Below are 21550 nucleotides of genomic sequence, written 5' to 3' on the forward strand. Positions count from 1 at the left end.
GAAACTCAGTTTAACTTTTCATGCTGACATGGAATTCATGAAAACAAAGAATATCTGCTATCAGAACAAAATTAGGAGATGCTTTTTCAGAGGCTGTACAAACAAATCTGGTTTCTGGAATTCTTATGGTAGTTCCCTTTCTTAACAGGAACAGCGCCTAAAAGAACTTGCAAAGAAACCTCATACCTCTTTAACAACTGCAGCCTCTCCTGTATCCACGTCAGCAGGAGGGATAATGACTGCACCAGCCATTGACATATTTTCTACCCCTAGTTCTTCTAACAGGTAGGAGTAGAAGTTAAGGTCACCTTTGAATATTTAGGTTCAAAGACTTCTAATAGAAATTTTGCAGAACTTTTCGGGTTTACTTTTATTTTTGATTTTATAATCTGTTCACGCAAAGAGGTGGTGATAAATAGTAGTATTGGTATAATCCTAAAGATAAAGTGATAACAGTTTATATTTTAATTTTTTAGAAAATGGAAGATAGTTAAATCACTGATTTATACTAATTGGAATGTAGCTGTTCTCTCTGGGCAAACTTTTTATTGTGTAAAAATTATGATTAAACATATTTATGAGGCATCTAATGCTTCAAGACCCTTTATAGCTCTTTGACATATGGGTATGATATATATTTCAAAATACCATTTCATTGGATATTAAACATCTCTCATACCTATTTCCTGGTTTTAAACTCTGTAATCTAGAACACAGTGACAGAATTTAGTTGCCAGATTTCTTGGTATTGCAGGCTAGCAGACTAACTTTAATAATCTTTTTTTTTTTTTTTTTTTTTTTTTTGAGACGGAGTTTCGCTCTTGTTACCCAGGCTGGAGTGCAATGGCGCGATCTCGGCTCACCGCAACCTCCGCCTCCTGGGTTTAGGCAATTCTCCTGCCTCAGCCTCCTGAGGAGCTGGGATTACAGGCACGTGCCACCATGCCCAGCTAATTTTTTGTATTTTTAGTAGAGACGGGGTTTCACCATGTTGACCAGGATGGTCTCGATCTCTTGACCTCGTGATCCACCCGCCTTGGCCTCCCAAAGTGCTGGGATTACAGGCTTGAGCCACCGTGCCCGGCAATAATCTTGTTCTTTAATTTAAGCTACTTAACATGGAAATATAATATTGCCAAACTAAAATAACTGGCATTTTCTAAGTCTGTTTTGTCTTTTACTTCAGAGTGCCTTAAAGTAGTTTGAAAGTCAGATTTTGGTTTGAATCCTGGCTCTGTTATTTCTTTTTCTTTCTTTTTTTTTTTTTTGAGAACCTTGTTTTTAAATGAGATAATGGTTCTCAGTTTTAAAATCAGAAACACTTGGAGAGGTTATTAAACCACAGCTATCTGGGTCCCAATCCCAGAGTTCTGATTCAATAGGTGGGGGTTGGGACCCAAGAAGTTTTGTTTCTAAGATGCTCCCAGATGACTAAGTTTTAGCACAGTGCATTATTAGCACATGTTAAATGTTCAATAGAGAGTGGTGGGTTTTTCCTTTGACTTAGTTGTTGCCATTTTTTTTAATTAACTCATCCTTAAAAGGTTGTCTTCTTGCCTACTGACTCCTTTAATAGCTCGGTGTAAGTTTTACTACCTGAACTGCTTGCTCTATGCATTCTCAGTTGCTACCTGCTCCCGAAAATCTTAGTAGGTCTGAATTTAGTTCTTCGTTTTTCTTTCAGCTTTATTATTTGTTTGTTCTTGTATGCTACCTTCTTTAATCACCAGTAAAGTAACATTGACCCCATTAAGGGACAAGTTCTCAACTTGAAGACCTTGAAAAGAAATCTGTCTTAGGAGAGATAAGTGGAAAGAATGTTCAGTGTTTGAGTCTGAAACAAATTATTGGATAAAGAACTAATTTCACTATGTCTTATCTTACGTACTAAAAATTTTCACCTATTTAATAGTAATTAAGGGGAAATCTTGCAGCCCATTTACAGACTTCTTATTATATTCTTTGTATTCCCCAAAGCTCTAGATGCATTTATATCTACTGTCTACAAAACTGTTTTACATCTAAAGACATGTCTTCAAAACTTTTTTATAAAAATGCAGTTAGAAGGAATAAGTTCTTATGTTTCATAGCACAGTAGAATTACTAGTTAACAATAATAATTTTATTATCTCTATCAAAGTAGCTAGAAGAGATTTGGAATGTTCTCAACACAGAGAAGTGATAAATGTTTGAGGTGTGATAGATGTCCTAATTACCCTGATAATTACATGATATGCATGTATCACAATATCATATGTATTCCATAAACATGTACAATTATTGTATATCAATTTAAAAATAAATTATATTTTGGAGAATATATAAGTTAAAAATTAGGAGCCGGGTGTGGTGGCATGGGCTTGTTGTCCCAACTACTCAGGAGGTTGAAGCAGGAGGAAGTCCTGAGCCCAGGAGTACAAGACAGGCCTGGGCAACATAGCAATCTCTTTGTGTGTCTCATTCTCTTTCGCTCTTTTCAGACAGTGTCTTGCTTTGTCACCCAGGCTGGAGTATAGCGGCACAGTCATGGCTCACTGCAGCCTTAACATCATTAGCTCAAGTGTTCCCCCTGCCTTAGCTTCTTGAGTAGTTGGGGCTACAGGTGCACTCCACAACGCCCAGTGAAGTTTTGTATTTTTTTTTTGCCATTTACCCAAGCTAGTCTTGAACTTTGGCATTCAAGCAGTCCACCCACCTTGACCTCTGCTATACCTAGCCTCAAGACCCCATCTCTTAAAAAAAAATTTCTGTACTGTTTTTCAATTCGTAGACACTCTGGGGTCATTTTTTGAGTTGTTCATTAAAATCACATAGAAGTCTGGAGATCAGAAATATGTCATATAAGCCAGACATGGTGGCTCACGTCTGTAATCCCAGCACTTTGGGAGGCTGAGGCAGGTGGATCATCTGAGGTCAGGAGTCCGAGGCCAACCTGGGCAATATGGTGAAACCCTGTCTCTACTGAAGGACAAAAATTAGCCTGGCATGGTGGCATGTGCCTGTTATCCCAGCTACTCGGGAGGCTAAGGCACAAGAATCTCTTGAACCCAAGAGGTGGAGGTTGCCTTAAGCCAAGATTGCATCACTGCATTCCAGCATGGATAGTAGAGTGAGACTGTGTCTCCAAAAAAAAAAAAAAAAAGAGGCTGGCTCAGGGACTCATGCCTGTAATCCCAGCACTCTGCGAGGCTGAGGCTGGCAGATCACCTCAGGTCAGGAGTTTGAGACCAGCCCAGCCAACATGGCGAAACCCATTCTTTAATAAAAACTTAAAAATTAGCTAGGCGTGGTGGCGTGAGCCTGTAGTCCCAACTACTTGGGAGGCTGAGGCAGGAGAATCACTTGAACCTGGAAGGCAGAGGTTGCAGTGAGCCAAGATCATGCCACTGCACTTCAGCCTGGGCAACAGAGCAAGACTTCATCTCAAAAAAAGAAAAAGAAATATATCATGTAAATAGTGTGATGTATGATGGGGTGGCTGTATTCATAAATGCATGTAAAAATTTTCCCCTGTATTATTGATATGTAGTTTGGATATTGAGGCACTGGAATTGAAGTTAATGAGTGTTTTACTTTGTATTACAAATGTGATTCAAGTTCTGTGAAGATTAAAAGCAAGAAACTTTTATTTAAAAAACATTAAAATTGCTATGATATTTAGTATTTTAGAATTTGGTTGTTTAGGTTCATTTCAATAAGGAAATGAGTTTTTTTCCAGGGGAAGGCATTTATCCTTTTCAGAAGAGCTGCTGTTGTTTGAATCCTATGTAAACTTAAGATATGGTATTAGATTATTTTTTCAAGCCTCCTTAGAAATATGCTGTTCTATGAGGAAAACTTCCTCTTTTGAGGTTTATATTAGTGGGTCTTTTCCCCCTTGTATTTAATGTTTTTATCTGCAGTGGCTGGGATGGGGGGAGGAGGTGACACTAAAGTAGCAAGGTTTTTCTAGTAAATAAAACACATTTCCGAAATATCTTTCTAGCACATCAAAGCTGCCCAATGATCTGCTTGATTTGCAGCAGCCAACTTTTCACCCATCTGTACATTCTATGTCAACTGCTTCTCAGGTAGCAAGTACATGGGGAGGTAAGCATTGATGAATTCTATTTTAGATGTTTTAAGCATCTCTGCTCCTCATTCTCTGGTGTTTTACTTATTTATGTCGTTTTTTATTACACTTGATACGTGAGAACTTGAGAAATAAAATGGCAGTGAAGCACTTTTATCCCTTGAAGTTATGTTCATTTATTATAAATAATTTTGGAATTTATGTTCAATTAAATTATGAAATGACATTTGACAAAGATTAAACGTAAGAGGAAGGACCAAGTGTATTTTTAAGTATGAGATCATTCTTTTAATGTTGACTTTTTATTCCATAATCAGAATATGTATAGTTGTTATTTTGATTTTGGTATAGTTTTTTTTTTTTAACTTTTGGGGAAATATATGATAAAGTTCTAATAAAACTTAGATGGTATTATAATACAGTGAATTATGTTGTGACCAGGATTGTCTTGACGAGCTTTATGCTGCTTATGTTTTAAATGTTTGTTTAATTAAGTCCTGGAAGATTTTGCTAGTCAAAGAATTTTCTCCTTGTACCGATAGGAATGTTTGCAGAACTCAAGCAGTTCTGAAGTGATAGGCTTATCTCTTGTAGCAAAATAAATTAATTATTCTAATGAATGTTTACAGTATACAAAGCAAGCTTTTTTCATTTTTTAAATTATTTTTTTTAAGGTACTATATCCTGGAAAGTAAGCTCTGTGAAGGCAGGTTTTACAGTAGTTTGTTCTGACAGGTAATTTGTAAATGTTTGTTCAATAAATGAACACTTTCTCTTTTGGACAAGTTCTTTCTGTTTCAAGGTGGGGCACAGAACAAATAGTGAAACCCTAAAACACCGAATTTCAGGCTAATTTTGTGAGACTGAACTTGATTTAACAAACTAATTGACTCTGAAGGCTAGTTTAATTTAGCTGAATCTTAAGATCTGAGAGTAATTCCTAAAAATGACAAAATATTAATAAAGTCAATAAGTATTTTAGAATTATTTCAGAATGAACTGTAGATAGCAAATTAAGATTAAGAAAGGGGTTTCTTAATATCCTAATGGTATGCTTTGATGTTTGGATTCTTACTCTGCCAAACGTATATGCTTATTTTTTGACTTACTGTGAATTGCTTTAGAAAGGGTTAGTAGAATTAACATGACCATTTAAGCAGTTTCAGCTTGCTTCCTTTTTTTAAGAAAAATGTAGTATTCTTTTCAAAACTAAGGCTGAATTGTTTCTCTAAATAGTCTAAACATTTTACAGAAGGTCTAATAAAAATGTATTTAACATTTTAAAGAAGCTGATCTTAAATTCCTAATTGTTTTGTCTGGACACCATGTACAACTAAAAACGCTAAGTTGAAGTTTCTACTTGAAATTGTTGGTCACAGATGAAAGCAAATAGAGGAGTACTGTGAGAGAACAATTCTAAGTAATTTCAGTCTGTAAGAATTGTTCTATGTCCTGTTAGAAGACATTATTCCATCAAAGTCTCTATGTGACAGACTACAATGTATTGGAATACATGTAATCATTTTTACTTTTCTGTTTTAGGTTATTTTTGCTTTGTATGCTATTTCAGTCAAAATTTCCCCTATATTAAGTCCCTTGATATAATCAGAATTCAATCCTGTCTTGACTTTCATATAAGGTTATTTGGCTTCTGAGTTGGTGATAACTTCAGGATTTGACTTCTGCATGATGCTGAAGAATATTTTAAGCCAAGAATGTTCTAATTCAAGTCAGTATTCATATACATGACAATCAGATTAAGATTTGTTTTTTAAATTAGACTAAACTAACTTAAAATTAGACTAAAATAAAGAAATCCTATATATGGCCAGGTGCGGTGGTTTCCGTCTTTAATCCCAGCACTTTTTGGGAAGCTGAGGCAGGCAGATCACATGAGTCCAGGACTTCGAGACCAGCCTGGCCAACATGGCAAAGCCCTGTCTCTAAAACTACAAAAATTAGCCAGACATGGTGGTGCACATCTGTAATCTCAGCTTCTCGGAAGGCTAGGAACAAGAAACACTTGAACCTGGGAGGAAGGGGTTGTAGTGAGCCAAGATTTGTACCGCTGCACTCTAGCCTGGGTGACAGAGCAAGACTCTGTCTCAAACAAAAACAAAAACAAAAGAAATCTTATATATGAGAAGCTTCAATCATAGCATTAAATGCTTAAGGTATTTTGAAGTTAACCATTTACCTGAACCCTTAAATATGTAACATTTTATATGTCATGCTGCTTTTATAGTATATGACAAAGCAGGAGTATGATTTTTTTATAGTCCCCAAATCTTGTTGCATTCTTTTACTGGCTTTCATTAGCTGAAAATGAATGCCCAAAGCAGACCTAGTATTTAGTTCTTATCGTCAGCACCACAGAAATGATGTGCATTCTTAGTCATAGATAGGTTAATGAAGGTAGAGGTAAAGGGAAGAAAAGTTTATATGTATATATGAAAGTCTTAAAATTCCACCTTTTGGTGGAACGAAAATGAGAGAACACAAGCTCTCTTGTTGCCTTCATTGTATTATTAATGAACCTTTGCCTTTTCAAGAAATGTTCTGAAGTCTAAACAAGCAGTTGGTATTGAATACTAATACTGAATACTAATATCTGTGAAGACCTAGGTTTTCTTTACCCTGAAAATTTTGAATTACAGCAAACTTTGAATTTTTATATTTAAAAATATACAATATTATCAGCTTGGTACACTGTTGAGTAATTGAAGCAAGATTTCAAGTTTTAGTTTAGGTGTAATAGAATTATTCATTCTAAAGTTTAATTTCCTTTACTCTTAGTTGGCATGAAACATACAACACCTTATGAAAAAATTTGATTATCTGGCCAGGTCCAGTGGCTCATACCTGTAATTGCAGTACTTCAGGAGACCAATGCAGGAGGCTTGCTTGAGCCCAGGAGTTTGAGACCAGCCTGGGCAACATAGCAAGACCTTGTCTCTACCAAAAAAATGTTTTTGAACAAATCAGTTTACTGTGTGTGAATGTAGGTATCAGTTGTTTAGGACATAAAGGCTATAATATGACTGTGGTGCCATTTTAGTCCTTGTTTTAACTTTTTTTGGATTATTTTTTAATGACTCTAGTGTAGCATAAAATTAAGCTTTTGGGCCAGGTGTGGTGGCTCATACCTGTAATCCCAGTACTTTAGGAGGCCAAGATGGGTAGATCACTCGAGGTCAGGAGTTTGAGACCAGCCTGGCCAACATGGTGCAACCCCATCTCTACTAAAAAATAAATATTAGTTGGGTTTGGTAGTGTGCACCTGTAGTCCAGCTACTTGGGAAACTGAGGCATGAGAGTTGCTTGAACCTGGGAGGTGGAGGTTGCATTGAGCCAAGATCACACCCCTGCATTCCAGCTTGGGCAACAGAGCAAGCCTCTGTCTTTAAAACAAAACAAAACAAAACAAAAAAAATTTAACTTGAATGAATAATGCTAAAAAATAATGGACAAAAGTATTATTTAAAAAATTTTTAGACTGGGTGCAGTGGCTCACACTTGTAATTCCAGCACTTTGGGAGCTGAGGCAGGGAGTTTTGAGACTAGCCTGGGCAACATGGTGAGACCTCGCCTCTACGAAAAATCGGAAAATTAGCCGGACATGGTGCCATACACCTGTGTTCCCAGCTACTCAGGAGGATGAAGTGGGAGGATCGCTTGAGCCCAGAAGGGTCAAGGCCGAAGTAAGCTATGATCATACCATTGTACTCCAGCCTGGGCAACAGAGCAAGACTCTACCTAAAAAAAATAAATAAGGGATTTAGAACTACCAGTTTAGAAGGTTAACTTGAAATAGTCGGGGCGTTATTATTATATCTTAATGAATTGGTTTTTATTACTATAGTATAATGTCCATTAATAGATTAATATCTAGATTACTTGTAGTGTTTTGTCAGTTACAAACTGGTTTTCCTTATTGTCTGATTGATCTTATTATGAATGTACTTGCACACATTTCTGAGTATTCTTTAAGGTGTTTCACATAATAGGAAGTGATTGAAACTTAGGTGCTAGATAAAACCGTATCTGTCGATAGAACAGCAGATAACTAGTAACCTTTCCTGAACATGTCTTCTCATAAACCAATAGATCTGTTGTAGAAATGTGGTTGGATCTGTTGTAGAAATGTGTTGATGGAATAAGTCATTTAAAAAAAAACACTTTTTTTAATGACTTATTTCATGGCTTTTTTTGCATGAAAAAAATGAAAGATACTTTACTTGTCTGACAAAATATAAGGTACTTTAAAAACTCCATGCAACTGTTAATATCATGTATTTAAAAACAAAGCATTTGTCTAGGTGTGGGTGGCTCATGCTTGTAATACCAGCACTTTGGGAGACTGAGGTAGGCGGATCACCTGAGATCAGGAGTTCAAGACCAGCCTGGACAACATGGTGAAACCCTGTCTATACTAAAAATAGAAAAATAGAACAGTTAGCTTGGTGTGGTGGTGTGCGCCTGTAATCCCAGCTACTCAGGAGGCAGGATAACTGCTTGAACCCAGGAGGCAAAGGTTGCAGTGAGCTGAGATCACACCGTTGCACTCCAGCCTGGGTGACACAGTGAGACTCTGTCTCAAAAAAAATAAAAAGAAAACATTCAACCTCTAACTGGTTAACTCTAAGCTTAATGCAACTCCTTTCTTATGCAAGAAGGAGCTAGAGTGGCTATCAATGTATTTTAGTACTAAAAGCCAATGTTCTTGGTGGCTCATGCCTGTAATCCCAGCACTTTGGGAGGCCAAGGAGGGAGGATTACTTGAGTCCAGGCAGGGGTTCAAGGCTAGCATGGGTATCATAGCATCTCTACAAAAATTAAATTATCCAGGCGTGGTGGCATGTGCCTATAGTCCCAGCTACTTGGGAGGCTGAGGTGGGAGGATCACTTAAACCCAGGAGGTGGAGGCTACAGTAAGCTATGATTGTACCACTGCACTCTAGCCTGGGCAACAAAGCAAGACCCACTCTCAAAAAGAACAAAACCAAAAAACCCACAGGGTCGTCCCCCAACTTCTTATAACTGAGTGTTTTCTACTTTTTAATTTGTGAATTAATATTTTCTGATTCTTTATTTATTGGGGAGTGGAATGATGGGAAAAATTTCGAGTTTGACTAGTATAATCAGCATATTTTGATAGATTTGTAGGACTTAATTTTTTTAGTGTGAATTTATTTTCCATAAGAATAACTATTATAGAAAAGTTACTATGTTGCAGAAAAAGTTGTATTAAAAAGATGTGTTAATTTTAAACCCATAACTGGAGTATTTTCTTGATATTTTCCTTTTTCAAACACTTATATTTGAGTTTGTAGAATGCTTGCCTTGAATTTATTGACTTTAAAGGAAGTGTGCCTATAACATAGTAAATGAGCTGGTTCTTAGGCCACTGTTGCTTTCTTAATGTTCAATCATGCAATCTTAAGAGTAAAATAAAGTACCTAGTACTATGAAGGTACCACAGCATATTTCAGTGAAGGTCAAGAACTAAACTAGAATAGGCAAGAAGAGGCTACTCTTTAGAATTACAGGAGTATCTTCTTTTTAATTATGTTACAAAGAAAAAAATTAATATATTGTATTTTTGCTGCTTTTATTTTTCTCTCCTCATTTAGTTAACTCTTTAAATCTTGAGAAGTTAGGAAAAAGAGATTTCAGTCATTAGAATGATAATTATCTTGAAATAGGTATCAGTATGATAATTATCTGGTTCTAGAATAACTTTAGATAAAGGGTTTGATAGTAGTGCATATTTGATATCATTCTAGTAGAGAATAATACTTTTGTTGTTCCTTTAGCAAATCATTTAAAGACTCTACAGTTCTTAGATAGCCATTCAAAGCTTGTCCCAGTTGTTTAAGTGGGCATTCTTTCATCTCTATTCTTAATTATCTAAAAATCTTTTCCCCCATCCTTAGATTTTTTTCTTTATCTTTGTTTTTTATTTCCTACCTTTGAAACTATGCAGGAATTATCTACACATGCCAAAAAACAGCTTCTTACCCCTGATTTGTTATTACCCTCTTTTTTTCTTTGAAAGTTTATTCACAACATACACACCAATTGTTGATATCAATTATTCCAGTAAACACAGCTATACTGCCATGACCAGTGCACTCACCTAGGGCAGGGAAGATTGGTGCAGGGTGGGTGGCTCTTTATAGAAACATCTTGGTTGTTATTCTCTTTTTTAACTACCTGACTATTGGCTTCCTGGTGTTAACAAATTATTTTTTCCTAAGGATTCATTCTAAAATATGTTAAATGCAATTCTTCCATCTTGATAATTAGATATTTTTTATTTTTGATAATTTAGATATTTAAGATTAATAACAGTAATATAGCTACTACTTTTCACTTTGCATCTTTTGACTAATTACGATACTAATTTATTTACTTCCTTTCTTCATTTTGCTGTAATACATTTGGACTGCACAGATCCTTTCTCTGCTACTGTAGATGCTGTTGATGATGCCATTCCAAGCTTAAATCCTTTCCTCACAAAAAGTAGTGGTGATGTTCACCTTTCCATTTCTTCAGATGTATCCACTTTTACCACTAGGACACCTACTCATGAAATGTTTGTTGGTAAAGTACCGTTTAACCTTTTTTTCCAATCATTGTTTATGCTGCCTAACTATATTTTACGTATCCATTAATTTAAAAGCACTGCAACAATTACTTCAGATTTTAATATCGAATTCTAAAATAAAATAACCAGCAATAATGTAGTGAGGTTTTAAAATTGACAGTAGTATACCAATTTTATTTACACAAACTTTTAGGAAGGAAAACTCTTGATGTTGAGGTTTCTTTTTTAGTGTTTTGTTCTCTATTGTGTTATAGTGCAATACTCTAGCTGTCTATCACACGCAGCTTCCTGTTTTAGTTTGGAGAACTGGTTGAAAAGTAACATCTCTTAAACTTTTATGTTTATATGTGTTTTTCTCTTTGTGTTTAGGGGAGAGAGGGGTTAATCACTCTTAGCAGTTATCTTTAATCTTTTCTTTCTCTTTTAACAGTTGCACATCAGTTTTATATTGTCCAAAATCTATACATATTTTTTATCCCCTTCTGAAGGATTTTACTTTATAGATAACAGAGATAAATGCAAAGTAGAAAGTATGTGTTTCATTTAAAATAGTAAAGCAGAAAAGCACCTTGACTTGGATATCCTGTAATTAAAGTATAAAAAGCATAAAAAGACAGAATTTCACACTGAGGTTATATAGGGAATAGTATGTTTTAAAGCATATACTGAAGCCGAAATAAATGTTTTTGAATTCTGCTGAAAAAGATGCTAACCCTGTTCCCCACCTCCCCAAGACAATGAAACTTCTTTTATTCAGTTCAGAGAAACAGCTTAAGGTGATGTGAATTTAAATATTTGATTAAAACTGCATGCAGAAAGTCATCAGTATACTTTCGACAGATCATGTGACCACATTCTAAATATTCTGTTAGATATGTATGAGTCAGAGGAAAGAAGAGAAGAAAGAAGTAACTAGGAAGCAAGTTAATAGTAGAAGGACATTAGATAAAGTTCCAGGTCAGGTGTTCTAGTTAAATATGACTAATCTAATAGCTTAAACCACATATATACCCAAAGTGTGATATAATTCATTGTAATAATTCCTTCATGTCATTTTGATACAAAGTTGCCAACCCTTACTCCATAAGGTTAAGAACAACTCAGAAAAATCAGAAAAGCTATGTGTCTAGACACCCTCTGACCTTGCCAGAGGGAAGACATTAATACGATGATCAGTTTAATAGGTAGTTTGTCCTCATTGAGCTTCAAGAACACTGAATTGTGAGTCAAAGAGACTGAGTTGTGGTCTTAAAACTATGCTGCATAAGTGAATGTCTGTGAAAGTGTCTAGGCTTGCTTTCTCAGCTGTACAACCACACATTAGAGGACAGGATAGTGTTGGCTAAAAAGCCAACTGCCTAATATTTCTTTTTCTAATAAGATACAATATTGGGTTTTTTCTTTGTAATTTATACAAACTGAATAGTTTTTTAAAAAAATAATAGAGGTGTTTTTGTTTGTTTGTTTGTTTGTTTGTTTGTAAGTTGTAGTTTGAAGAATGCCAATGCTTGGATTTCCCCCATCTTTTGTTTTTCTCAATTTCCTATCTCACTCATAACTGTTCCTCCTCTTCCTTCTCTTTCTTTTTTCTACTTTCTCTTGTTCCTTTTATTACTTGCCTGCCTCCCTAGCTGCTTCCCTGATTCCTTCCTCCCTACTTCCCCACTTTTTCTCCCGTTCCTTCCTCCTTTCCTGCCTTCCTGCCTTGTATGCCTTGTCAGAATTTTTTGTGGCACTTAACTATGATTAAAATGACTACTTTTTAAAGCCATCTTGGGAACTGGGTGAAGTACCTAGTGCCCATAATCCCAGCTAATTAGGAGGCTGAGGTAGGAAGATAGCTTGAGGCCAGGAGTTTGAGGCCAGACTGGGCAAGATACAAGACCCCATCCCTCAGAAAATTTAAAGAATTTAAAATTATTGTGTATGTGGACCACATCATAGTTAGAATGTACTTCTTACCTAAATTATTATGAAGTCATCAGCTAAAATCTTAAACATTTATTTTTCTTTGTTGCTTTTGGATTTTAAAATTGTCAAGGGTTATTCATGTTTTTGGTTTAATAGTGATGAAAAGCTCAAGAAGTTCATAAAATTTTAGTTGTTTTTGATTAATAATTATTATAGCTATAATCAAAACTTGTTTTCTACTTTGTGTTTTATGTGAAATACTTGGGATTAAACTGAAAACCCCCAATAGATTCTAGAATCAAACAGATGGGGGTTCACGTCTTGGTTCTGACACTCATTAAATCTGTGACCTTGGGTAAATTATGTAATTGCTCTTTGTTTTCTCATCCGTAAAACAGGGATAATAATAACTATGTCATAGGGTTTATGTGAGGTTTAAATAATAGCTTGTTTATAAATCCCTTCCATAGTGTTTAGTAGGGTTTAATAAACGGTAGTAGTTACTTTGACAAAAAAAAGTATGAGGCCTAATTATATTGTGAAACTACCTTTAAAATCAATTAACAGTCCAACCAGATTTTTAAAAAAGTGTTTGGATTGCCTTTCTGTCCCTAAAGCTTGTTGATCTTGTCCTTTTCAGTTAATTTATTATTGTCCTCTTGAGATTTACCCTGCAGGTCAGGGTGGTTTCTAAATGTGGGTTGGTGCTGGTTAGTGAGGAAGTTTTCACTGGGCCTTGGTGAAATGGAAGAGTAGGAAGGACAGTATAATGATATAAAGTAAACCTTAACTCAGAGCTCAGAGCCTGCTCTTTTTAATGCACTCCGCTGTGTGTGTACATGTGTATTTCTGTAAACTTTCCCTTTTAGAATAGTAATACTAGTTGGGTCTTTTTGTTTTAAATAACTTTTAGAAATTAAAAGTTGGCAGTCCTGATATTTTCACAAAAAGTTGATGATATGCATTGAAATTATGATGTAGAATCTCTAACCTTGTCGGTGTATATGTTTCAGGCATTCATTTATTACTTAAAAGATTGTTACTTTGTAATTACACTGCTTGCCTCCCTGATAACTTTAAGCAAATATTAATAGCTGATTAGCTATTGCAATTAATTTTTTTTTTTAGTAAATTTCTTTTTTATTTCTTTTTATTATTATTATTATTTTTTTTTTTTTTTTGAGACGGAGTTTCGCTCTTTTTACCCAGGCTGGAGTGCAATGGCGCAATCTCGGCTCACCGCAACCTCCGCCTCCTGGGTTCAAGCAATTCTCTTGCCTCAGCCTCCTGAGTAGCTGGCATTACAGGCATGCGCTCCCATGCCCAGCTAATTTTTTGTGTTTTTAATAGAGACGGGGTTTCACCATGTTGACCATGATGGTCTTGATCTCTTGACCTCGTGATCCACCCGCCTCGGCCTCCCAAAGTGCTGGGATTACAGACGTGAGCCACCGCGCTGGCAATTAATTGTTTTTTCTTACTTTTTTCCTCTGTCTAAAGAGGCTTTTAAAACTTGAGATACAAATTCTGGATTACTTTTTAGTCTTTCTAACCTTTTATACTTGTAGGTATAAAATGTTGTAATTTCACTATTGGTGCCTCTAGGGACCTCAGTAGTTGGCTCCTCTTTTTACAGGAAGTAATGAAGTCATTTCTATGTGACTATAAAGGAGAGGCTCATCTTTTGTATCAACTGTATTCTACAAAGCTGAGGCAAAGTAGCAGGAGAAAATAGGAATTTGATATATTGGCCTAATTTTAAATTGTCATTCCATATGTGATCTAAAGGTTAGGGACAATATAGCCAAGATTGTTACCAGAATGATATAAAGAACATTATCTGTACTACTTACACTGTGATGGTCGTATGAGCACGTAATTAAACATGATCTATTTTTGTCTAGAGTAGAAACATTGGCTTTTTATGTAAAGAGTTATCACAACAACCAGTAAGCCGATGGCATAATTCTTAAACAGCTTGCACACTTTAAAATATTATTAAATTGGTAAGTCTAGGATTCTCGGATCCTTTTGATGAACAGTCAAGATTTGTGTACTGAATTATTTTATATTTTGATAGTGTTTATGTTCCCATCGTATGACCAATGTCTTTGAGTTACTAGTAGTTTAAGGGTTAAGTGATTATGTAGCAAGATCAAATGTGGTACATTCTCTAAAAATGTGTACACTACAGAATAGACATTATAGGATGTGTAAAACGCTGCTTTAAAGTAGTATCACTAATATGTATCAGCTTGTTTTGGTCACTGCTAATAATCATTGTTTACTGGCTTTTTCTGTCTTTGAGGACCTTCTTGGACATCTCACCAAATCTTGTCCTACTTTTTAGTTTTCTTTGAGATCAGTCTTTCTAGTACAACATGACATCATTGTACTTCTTTACATCCTAGTGTTAAACATTAAGAATTCAGAGTGAGATTCCGACTAGAATAGAGGCGAGGAAGAAAGGGATCTTAAGTTTAGAACTCCAAAAGTTTAACTTCTCCTTAATGGTGTAGTTGTTAACCTTCTAATATAGGTGATCTTAAAGGCATGAGCTTATTGTCTGTAATAACACTAGTATCAGGGTAACACAGGCAAGAGAGAATAAAGTCTGTTATGGTTTTGTTTTTCAGAGTAGGATCAGCTAAATTAGTATGCTTGAGTTTATACTTGTCAACCCTATGTTGCAAGTAATAAGTTGAAGTTAGAGGGTGGTTGGGAATTGAAAGTGGCATATCTTTTTTCTCTGATCTTCTAAAAGCACATGGATACAGGTGAACATAAGGATTAGTGAGTTGCAACATTCAGAATCCCATCATTGAATTAAGCTATTTAGCATTTGATTAACTGTTGAAGGAAGGATGGAGAGAAATATGGAAAATGAGTAGGTGGGAGGGAGAAAAACTTTTTATCTTGGGATTACTGAAAAGTTTCATACTTTTTTTTTTAAGCACCACAGAATTCTTACTGCATTCCCCACTGATCCCTTGCGTTGCATATATATTTTGTTTCATGAAAAATCTTATTTTTGATGTGTTTAGTTTTTTAAAGAGTATCAGCATACAAAACTAAGGTAAAAGATAAAAAAGATTTCTGTAATGAAGCATATTTCCAGTTCAGTGTCAGTTGCTCGTTTGTTTTGTCAGTAGGATGATTTTGTTAGGGAAAACCCAATCACTACAAAAAATGTGATATAGAAAACATTTTGCTTGAATAATTGGCTTTGTTTTTGTTTGGGGAATATACTGCATTTTCCATGCTGTTGTCATCATTATTAAATAGCTATAAATGCAGAGTTATTAAATAATTGAGCTTTTTTCCATTTTGGTTTTCTCAGGATTCACTCCTTCTCCAGTTGCACAGCCACACCCTTCAGCTGGCCTTAATGTTGACTTTGAATCTGTGTTTGGAAATAAATCTACAAATGTTATTGTAGATTCTGGGGGTAAGGAAAAAATTATTAAAGTATTATAATATCCTAATTTAGATTCTGTTTAAGGAAAAATAATGCTGCTTTTTAAATGTTTAAGTATATTAACTTGGGGTAGCCAAAGAAATTGTCCCCATCCCCTCAGGCACTAGATGAGAACTTCAGGGAGCTGTTTAGTCATTATTCTTTTATTGGTGCCAATTTAGACACTGAGAAGATTTTGTTTTTCCTAGAGCAAAGTAAGAGAGAAAAAGAGATTTAGCTCTGTAGAATGCTGAGTTGCTAGTGACTATGTGTAGATGTTGTGCCTTTTTAGACATACAATTTTTACCTTTACTGAAAGGAATGAAAACCTTATTGTATGTAAATATATGAAATTGACTGATTTAAATAGTCTATATATAAACAATTAGAATGTATTAAATGTCAGACCTGTGAGTACAGGAGCTTTGTATTGTTTTATGAATGATTCTTACTAGGGTTCATTTGTCTTAAAGGAACTTTATATACTAGATCTATAGAGCCAGGTTTCAATACTTTGTGTTTTTATTAATACCTTGTTAATTTGCAGTGCCTATAAAACTTTGACACTCATAATTCTGTTCTTACCATGGGATGGCCTTTGATTTTGGTTAGTAATTAACTTTTAGCTATTTAGAGAGAATATATTAAGATGTTCTTAATTTTTATAACATATAATTAGTTATCCTCTCAAAAGTAAGAAGCAAACTTATAAAGAATATATATGGACTAAGAATTTATCTTTTTCTATATGCTAGTTGGTTTATGATTATAACTTTTTTGATGCATTAGATTTTAGTTTGTCTTGCCTGGGAATATAGGCCAATCATTGTTGTGAACTATCATCTTTGGTGACTTTATTTTTCAGACTCTAATATTCGTAGATCATAATATTGAGTCCCACAGAGGGTTTGTTTGATTGGATTTTCTTTTATTTTCTATCCTTGGGTGAGGAAAACTTAAATAATTTTATTTTCATTTTTAAGAATTGTCCTCATTTACTAGATGGGCTTATGCAATTACAGTATTTAGCAGTTTCTTAGATGTAGTTCACTCTTACATTCTCTGCTTTAAAAAGACAAAAGGTCTATTAAATCTTATTTCTTAATGTAAAAGGAACTCTTTTCAAAGTTCCAGAGACGTATTTTTTAACCTGTATTGCTTTAGATATAAGTGAGTCTTTGTAAAATTTTGTTGGGCAAGCAGGAGAATTACATTCCTTTTTTCCCTTTTATAATACTTCTCTCTTATCCCCTTTAACCGTAATGTAATTTTCTCATGAGGTAAGATAAATGATTTCTGTCAAAACAAATATAGCCTTCTCAATCAGTTCACTATGAAGTGGTGAATTTCTCCATTTTCCACTTAAAGACGTTTACTCATGTGTACTTTTTGGATAATTTTTCGAGTGAACAAACAAGGAGAAAAGGCAAAGACCTCCTTTAGAAAGCCATAGCATCATAAAGTTCCTTACAAATTCTATTTCGTCTGTTTGTAACTTTAAGGCTTTGATGAACTAGGTGGACTTCTCAAACCAACAGTGGCCTCTCAGAACCAGAGTCTTCCTGTTGCCAAACTCCCGCCTAACAAGTTAGTATCTGATGACTTGGATTCATCTTTAGCCAACCTTGTGGGCAGTAAGTAGTCTTTGGATACTTTAATCTTCTTTTATGGTGTTTTATTAAACTGAGTCTAGTGTTATAAAATGCTTTCTTTTTCCCCTTTTCTAGATCTTGGCATTGGAAATGGAACCACTAAGAAGTGAGTTTTTAATACATATTTTTTTTTTTCCATGTGTCATTTAGAGGTTGGTTTGGCTTTTGTCTCAAAAATATGTATAGAGATGTCAAGTCCGCATTTTTTTTGTGTGTGTGTGAGACACAGTCTCACTCTGTCGCCCAGGCTGGAGTGTAGTGGTGCGATCTTGGCTCACTGCAACCTCCACTGCCCAGGGTTCAAGCAGTTCTCCTGTTTCAGCCTCTCTTGTAACTGGAATTATAGGCACGGGCAACCAAGCCTGGCTAATTTTTTTATTTTTAGTAGAGATGGGGTTTCGCCGTGTTGCCCAGGCTGGTCTCAAACTCCTGACCTCCGCTGCCTTGGCCTCCCAAAGTGATGGGATTACTGGCATGAGCACCGCCCCCAGCCTCAAGTCTGCATCTTAAATACTCTGTTCATTAGAAATACATACTTAAGGAAACGTTATAATTAGAGACTTCTAATATTCTCGCTTACGTTTATTTAAAGTGATGTAAATTGGAGTCAGCCAGGTGAAAAGAAGTTAACTGGAGGATCTAACTGGCAACCAAAAGTTGCACCAACAACGGCTTGGAATGCTGCAACAATGGTGAGTTGAAAAAGCTCCTGATATACCAACACGTGAATAATTTAGTTAAATATGTAACATGAAAATGTTTTTAAAGCGAGAGGCATAAATAGATTGTTACTGAGTTTTAGAAGTATAAGTAATTTGTACTTCTGCTACAAAGGAAGCTGGTTGCCTGTATTTGCCAGGGACAGCTTAATGGCTAACGTGTATTTAAGGATTACTTTGTGCCAGGCATCATTCCAGTAAATGATAATGCAGTTTTAATTTGGATAATCCTCCTGTTAACCCATGTGTTAGTAACTATTATTATCCCCATTTTACAGATGAGGAAGTGTAGGCACAAAGTTATTAAGTAATATGCTCAGGATTACAGAGATCTTAAATGATTAGTTGGATTTTTAGAACCTAGGCAGCCTAACTGTAGAACATATGTCCTTAATTACTACTCTGTATTACTGACCTCAGATTTTTTATTTATTTGTCTAAAATACAAAATCTCATTTCATTAGTGGTAAAGAAACTGTACTTGCTTGGGTTTTGTCATATGATTTATATAAATGACAATCAATATATTTGAAAATTATATATATGTCATATAACTTACACAGTTGATCCTCATTATTTGTGGTAGTTAAGTAGTTAAAGTCACCCCAAACACTGTATTAATGAATGCTGAAACCTCTCTACGGGAAATACATACATATATGCATGTGTCACATAGATGATCATTTTAGAAAACCTCATTCTAGTAGATTCTTTTTTTTATTTATTTTATGAAAGAGGAAATAAAGTTCGGAAATAAGTGACTTGCCCACAGCTGTTGCACTAACTGGTGCCAGAGTTGGAATTTTAGCCCTGTCCAACTGGCCTCAGAGTCATAGTTTCTTGCAGTATGATGGACTCCCCATCCCCCTTCTCTATCCTCTGGTCTGGTATGAGAGCTAGACCAAGGCAGAGTGTCCTTTGTTCCATCTCAGATGGAAGTAAACTGTATTGGATGAATCAGACTTTTGCCACTCTGCAAATGAGCATGAATGGCCTTGAAAGCACCAGGAGTATCGATTTTTGGTGTCACAAAATTTATCAAGTAGGTGAATTTACGTATATGAAATCCATGAATAATGAGGATTAACTGTATTTGCTAATGAAATGATTAGCATCTTGTAATGAAGAGGTTTTAGTAATGTTTTTAATTACAGTAAGGTGTGGCAGGCCCAAAATAGCTTTATGGCTATTCTTCTGTCCTTGGCCAGTTTTTGTCTTACCAATCCAACAAATCTTCATCAGTCAACGAAGACTGCTTCTTGTAGAAAAGTTTGAAACATTTATTCTTCAGACAGTAGGCTAGTAGCTGTGTTTTAATTACACGGACTACACATTACTAATAGCTTTGCTATTACTGTTAGAGGCCGCCATTGTCCTTTTAGCCACTTGCAGAGCTGTTTTCTGTGGGTTAATGATAGGTTAAAATTGGTACGACTGAGCTAAAAATAGTATGTTTATAAAAAATTGTGCATTTTATCATATAGCTTCAGACTTCATAAATGGAAAGTAATATTGTGATTTAGCTACCTTTTTAAGGCAGTAATTTTTTTTATAGATAGTGTTCACTACCATCACTAATTTTATTATTTTGTATTTATTAATTTTTTTGAGATGGAGTCTTGCTTTGTTGCCCAGGCTGCAGTGCAGTGGCTTGATCTCAGCTTACTGCAACCTCCACCTCCCAGGTTCAAATGATTCTCCTGCTTCAGCCTTCTGAATAGCTGGGATTACAGGCACCCACCACCATGCCCAGCTGATTTTTGTGTTTTTAGCAGAGACGGGCTTTCACCTTGTTGCCCAGGCTGGTCTTTAACTCCTGACCTCAAGTGATCCACCTGCCTTGGCTCCCAAAGTGCTAGGATTACAGGCATGAGCCACATCACCCAGCCTAACATCACTAATTTTAAAACTTTGCATTTAAATTGTTTAGATTTTTACACACACAGTCTTAAACCTGTTAATGTTGCTCTCTTGATGGCATTGGAGCAGGTAGCACCCCACTTTTAAAGGTAAAACTCTGTGAGATTTTTTTTTCCCCCTAAGTGCAAAGCAGTTGAAAAGCAGATTTAAGTTGAAATTCATCTCTTTGACTCTGAATCCAGCCTTCTTCCCACTATAACACACTTCACTGACTATGATAGAAGTTTAGAGTAGTGGATTTTATGGTCTTGTATGTGAATTATGACATTGATGATGTGTGAGAAATGATATAAATACCAATGCTGACATTAAAATATAATGAATATTTTTTGTTTTATATTGTTATTATTAATCTATGTACAATATTAGGAGTTTATAGATAGCATTTAAGATTGACTACTAAAATAGGTAGCCATTTAGAATTTGTATTTAAGTTGATAAGATAGCAGTCCTTATCTTGCTGTATTATATATGGTAATGTGTATCATCTCCTAAGGATTTTGCTAAAATATTTGTATGTATTTTATGGAGTTTTGAATGGGTAATGTTTGGGGCTGATAATGTGATTCACTACTTAAGATAAACTGCTGCTTTTGACATTTCTTTACATTTCTAACCTTTTTATTAATCCTTAAACACTGTCAAGGTTTTTCAGTGTTTTTTTAATTTAACACAAATTCATTGGAATTTTATTAAAATATATATTATACTACAAATTCTTTTAATTAGTGTTTGTTTTTTTCCTGTGGTAGACATCTGATGCAACCCTGTGTATGGGATGCCCAGAATTTGGCACTGTTGACATTTTTGATAGAATTGTTGTTTTAATGATATTTATAATCAATAAACTGTTTTCTATATAAAGAAGTGAGGCCAAAGACTACCTTTCTCTTGTCAACCTTGATAGTGTTTTAGTATAGATGTTCTTTCATTAGATACTGGAAATACAAGGGATTTTAGGTAGTTAGTGAATGTACATGTGAACTAAAATGCTCTCTGTGTATTTTCTGTTGTGTAAGTACTTGTTCTAATCCAGTGTTATTGCATTATGTAATTGTTCTCCCTGGGAAAAACAGAATGGCATGCATTTTCCACAATACGTAAGTGACCAAAAACTAGCCTTTTTGCAATAAATTGGCATGCTATTAACCACTGCTGTAGCAGAATCTCATAACCTTTCAGCTATTACTTGTTTTCACATTCAGATTT

The 21550-nt window shown here is 35.1% G+C and overlaps 1 protein-coding gene across 14 annotated transcripts in view; it reads left to right on the plus strand.

The window, feature by feature from the left end:
- The window catches only part of PICALM (phosphatidylinositol binding clathrin assembly protein), a 108265-nt gene that overhangs the window by 65990 nt on the left and 20725 nt on the right, over positions 1 to 21550 (plus strand). For 4 of the 14 annotated variants that reach the window (XM_039462205.2, XM_039462209.2, XM_039462215.2 and 1 more), the window contains exons 11-18: positions 149 to 285; positions 3986 to 4089; positions 10529 to 10678; positions 15934 to 16041; positions 17553 to 17684; positions 17778 to 17808; positions 18295 to 18394; positions 21418 to 21441. In XM_039462205.2, the coding sequence (XP_039318139.1) occupies positions 149 to 285; positions 3986 to 4089; positions 10529 to 10678; positions 15934 to 16041; positions 17553 to 17684; positions 17778 to 17808; positions 18295 to 18394; positions 21418 to 21441 (786 nt within the window). The remainder of the gene's footprint in view (positions 1 to 148; positions 286 to 3985; positions 4090 to 10528; positions 10679 to 15933; positions 16042 to 17552; positions 17685 to 17777; positions 17809 to 18294; positions 18395 to 21417; positions 21442 to 21550) is intronic. The other 10 variants (XM_039462207.2, XM_039462211.2, XM_039462213.2 and 7 more) reach the window with 7 other exon arrangements.

The sequence above is a fragment of the Saimiri boliviensis genome, chromosome 6 (assembly GCF_048565385.1).
Source record: "Saimiri boliviensis isolate mSaiBol1 chromosome 6, mSaiBol1.pri, whole genome shotgun sequence".
Classification (NCBI taxonomy): Eukaryota; Metazoa; Chordata; class Mammalia; order Primates; family Cebidae; genus Saimiri; species Saimiri boliviensis.